At 40.6% G+C, this 3,470-nt stretch overlaps 1 protein-coding gene across 1 annotated transcript; it reads right to left on the bottom strand.

Annotated features, from left to right (window-relative positions):
* Window positions 1-525: 525 nt before the first annotated feature.
* Window positions 526-1,535, bottom strand: LOC117906169 (peamaclein-like). Its single transcript, XM_034819130.1, has 2 exons — window positions 1,149-1,535; window positions 526-1,011 (listed from the first exon to the last, which is right to left on the bottom strand). Exons 1-2 carry the CDS (start codon window positions 1,228-1,230, stop codon window positions 827-829), a joined length of 267 nt encoding a protein of 88 aa, XP_034675021.1. The 5' UTR covers window positions 1,231-1,535; the 3' UTR covers window positions 526-826.
* Window positions 1,536-3,470: the final 1,935 nt, after the last annotated feature.

Raw genomic sequence — 3,470 nt, 5'->3', positions numbered from 1 at the left:
GACCTTGTTTCCTATTGCTAAATGATGACCTTCCGTTTTCAAGAGGATTCATACACCTCCACTTCCAATCCTATATTATGATTTATGAATATGCCCCATTCTGAAAATACCATTCAACTCTCCACATACCGATGGAGTTAATTAATAACAACATCCTAAAATTGCTTCAATGAATTTTCTTTCCCATCCCTTTGAAAATTAATGTTATGTGTATGAGTAGAGCAATGAAGTTTATTGGAGTAAAATCTCAAATATTTCTTCATTATTTTTATGGGAAGAAAGACAAGTTTGGCTGCATTACATTCAATTGTAGGGTAAGAATGATGGAGAGAGGTTTTTTGGCGTAAGTGCATGGTGTGGTATAGCTGTCATTCCATAAATATCATGCCACTCCAGGGTCCAGACTAGGATCCGCAAGTTGTTAAATTTCCTTTTAGTCTGTTTGGATGGCTGGAAACCATTACCCTTACTGCATGGGCAAGAAGATCTTTTCCTCTCACACAAGTGACACAACACACACAGATGTAGTAGTACGAATTAGTTATTGTATAGATAACAAAAGCTTTAGTACACAAAACAGAAATCAGATCAAAGCGGTACCAAGCTAGAACATACAATAACCGTGGACATACAACAACCACTTCACAAACTCTTGAGGCAGAGGCCCTCAGTTATTTTCATGAGTACCCAGTATATCTTTAAGCATTAATCTAGATAGATAGTATGGTTTTATAATTAAATTTAATCCCCATGAAAAACCTGAGTGGGTACATGACTCCCATCTCCAACCCACCAACTGAGAGACACATTGATATGAAGGTGAAATTTAAGGGCACTTGGGTTGGCCCTTGGAGTTCTTCTTGTCCTTGTAGCAAGGGCACTCGTGCTTGTTTCCATAAGTGCCGGACGGAACGCATTTGCACTCCTCGCAGCAGATTCCGCAGTACTTCAAGCACCTGTCTTTCATTCCTGCTTTAGAGCACCTAGCCGCGCACTTGGAGTCGCATAAGCCTTGAGAAAAGAAAAAGAAAGAACACCCACATCACAAACAAATCCGCACATTATTCTATAAGAAAATTTTCAGAATCTCAAGATGGAAAGACAACAAAAAATAAAATTGAGGAAACGGTTATAAGTGTTGTGTATACTTGAACCAGCCATTGCGTTCTGAACGAAGGAGGAGCTAAGGACAAGGAAGACGAGAAGGAAAGTTGCCAAGAGGGGCTTCATCTTTCTCGACTGTGCCTGAAAATGTGTGTACGTATATGAGTGGAAGAGAGTAGCACACAGAAGTAAGAGGGAATGTGTGAAAATGGGAATGAAGGAAAGCAATGGGTTGTTGAGAGAGGAGCCAATCAAGTAGGGTATTTATAGTGGGAATAAGGCAGGTGGGAGAGTATAGGATAAGTGTTACGTAGGAATAAATAAAAGAATTGTATCAAGAGCGGAACACAGACACACATCAGGTGGTTTTGGCCGTGGTGGTATAGGTTTTTGGGAATGTATTTTTAAGTGAGAAAGAGGGTCGATCCACACAGGAAAATCATCAACATTGAATGGGCACTAAGGCTTTTGGCTGCTGATGCTCATTTCTTTTGATTTTGCCCAACAAAGTTATTCAAAAAACCACTCTACTTGGCGTAAACTCTACCTCCAAAAACATCATTAACTTGCAATAGGCAACACGTTTGGAGGAAAACCACTCAACCTTAGAACACAAAATATTCTTCACTTATCTTTTACTTTCCTTCAAGAAGGTCAATTTATGAAATCAAGCTTGCGTCTATAGGTGCAATTATAGCTGATTTTACCAGTAAACTCAAGCGCTTAACAAACATCTACCATATCCCGTGGTACAAGTCACCTTCCGGAGACTTCCCAATTTGTACGGTGGGTTCACATTCACTATTAGTCATAAGTTGAGAGCACCATTCCGTGGGACATCATAACAATATAGAAATCTATAGTATGGAGTCCAGTAGAAAGATCTGGAAAAAGGAAGTCTACCTCTCTAAGCTATTCCCTTCTGAGCCGGGGTAAAAGTGATGAGAACACAATCTCTTGATGATACTCGTCCCTTCCATCAATAGCGATTGCTGGCAAAATGTTTCCCACAGCAGCGCATATGCAATAGTGATGATGGTACTTAATTGGTGAGTAGTATGGGACACCTCATCAGGTAAATTGATGAGCTGTCAATCCCACCAAAAACAAGAGAAGGATCGATCTCGATCAGTCACGTGAATTGTCGGCTGTAAATATTGCGATGCCACTTGGGCAGTCGATCGAAAATTTATCCACCACCGCCACTGTATCACTATATTGCCATTACCACTGACTTGTCTAAATTTCTTATATAGAGGGTTGTTTATAAAATTAGCATGAGAAGCGGTCCCAAGGTGGCATGAGGTTGGGTAGTCCAAATATGAATGGATTTTAATTTCCCTAACCCTGAAATGATATGGCACGGCTTTCCATTTGAAGCAATCAGCCTAACTGGTTCCCACTTCCCACCAGGTGCTCACTGCTCACAGATGTTACAAGGCAATAAATGAACCTTTGAAGCAAGGCCCAGCATTCGAACAAAGGGGGGCTGATTATCTTAACCCAAATTATAGAGTTATTGTCCATATGTAATTTGCTTTCGATCGAGCCTACTCCAAGTACAAACTGGGCCTACCTCTGGCTCTCATATATATGAAACTCTAATCAAATTTCTTTGTCATCTTCCCATATTGAGGCACTGGTGACTGGGTGCAACTTGTCTGGAGCAGGGCTTGATTTGAGCTTGGCCTTTTGTTTTTATTCTTGTTATTTTATTGTAAATAAAACTTTTAAGTAAAAAAATTTTCATCCACATCTTGCTGATATCATATCAATGCTTGGGTAAAAAATTATAAACTCCCGCGATATTTAGTGAATGACGAACTTCAAGAATGTTGGTAAAAGAGAATTTGAATGAGATGATCAAGGTATGTTTTTTACTTTGTGTCCGTAGCAAGGTAGCTTGTTGGTTGGTCTTGGTCCTCATCTCACCCTTTTAAGAGGTGGAAAGGCTTGTCCATGCCCAATACATGGGACTGGGAGAGAGGAGAGGTTGTCCTCTACGAGCTGTGAGGCCCATCAGATTACGAAGATCTATACACTGACATGGGTGGACACCATGCGATGTGAAGTTAGTGCTAGTAAGTAGACATTAGCCTTAGAACCACCACCACGGGAAGATGGTCCATCACTTGGAAATCTGCAATCGAATTCCTACACACATGGAAATTGGAAAGGTCGGTTTTATTTAAGTAGATGGCTGTTTCGAGGAGCAAGACGTTTGACTGTTTGAGTGGGTGGGAGACCACAAATTGGGAAATTTTCCAGCTAGTAAAAAGGGTTGCAGCTGTAAAGCTACATAAGGTACACATCACATCTGACTTGTTTGATGAGCGGACCCACTCACCAAAACATGTATACGTCTG

The sequence above is a fragment of the Vitis riparia genome, chromosome 18, assembly GCF_004353265.1.
Source record: "Vitis riparia cultivar Riparia Gloire de Montpellier isolate 1030 chromosome 18, EGFV_Vit.rip_1.0, whole genome shotgun sequence".
Classification (NCBI taxonomy): Eukaryota; Viridiplantae; Streptophyta; class Magnoliopsida; order Vitales; family Vitaceae; genus Vitis; species Vitis riparia.
This window is presented reverse-complemented; position numbering and strand designations above follow the sequence as displayed.

What these genes read in the sequence shown, in the direction of transcription:
- LOC117906169 (XM_034819130.1), bottom strand. Translation starts at nt 1,230, where the DNA reads ATGAAGCCCCTCTTGGCAACTTTCCTTCTCGTCTTCCTTGTCCTTAGC. An exon ending in GAACGCAATGGCTGGTTCAA is followed by an intron (nt 1,012 to 1,148) that starts GTATACACAACA and finishes TCTTTTCTCAAG; the next exon opens with GCTTATGCGACTCCAAGTGC.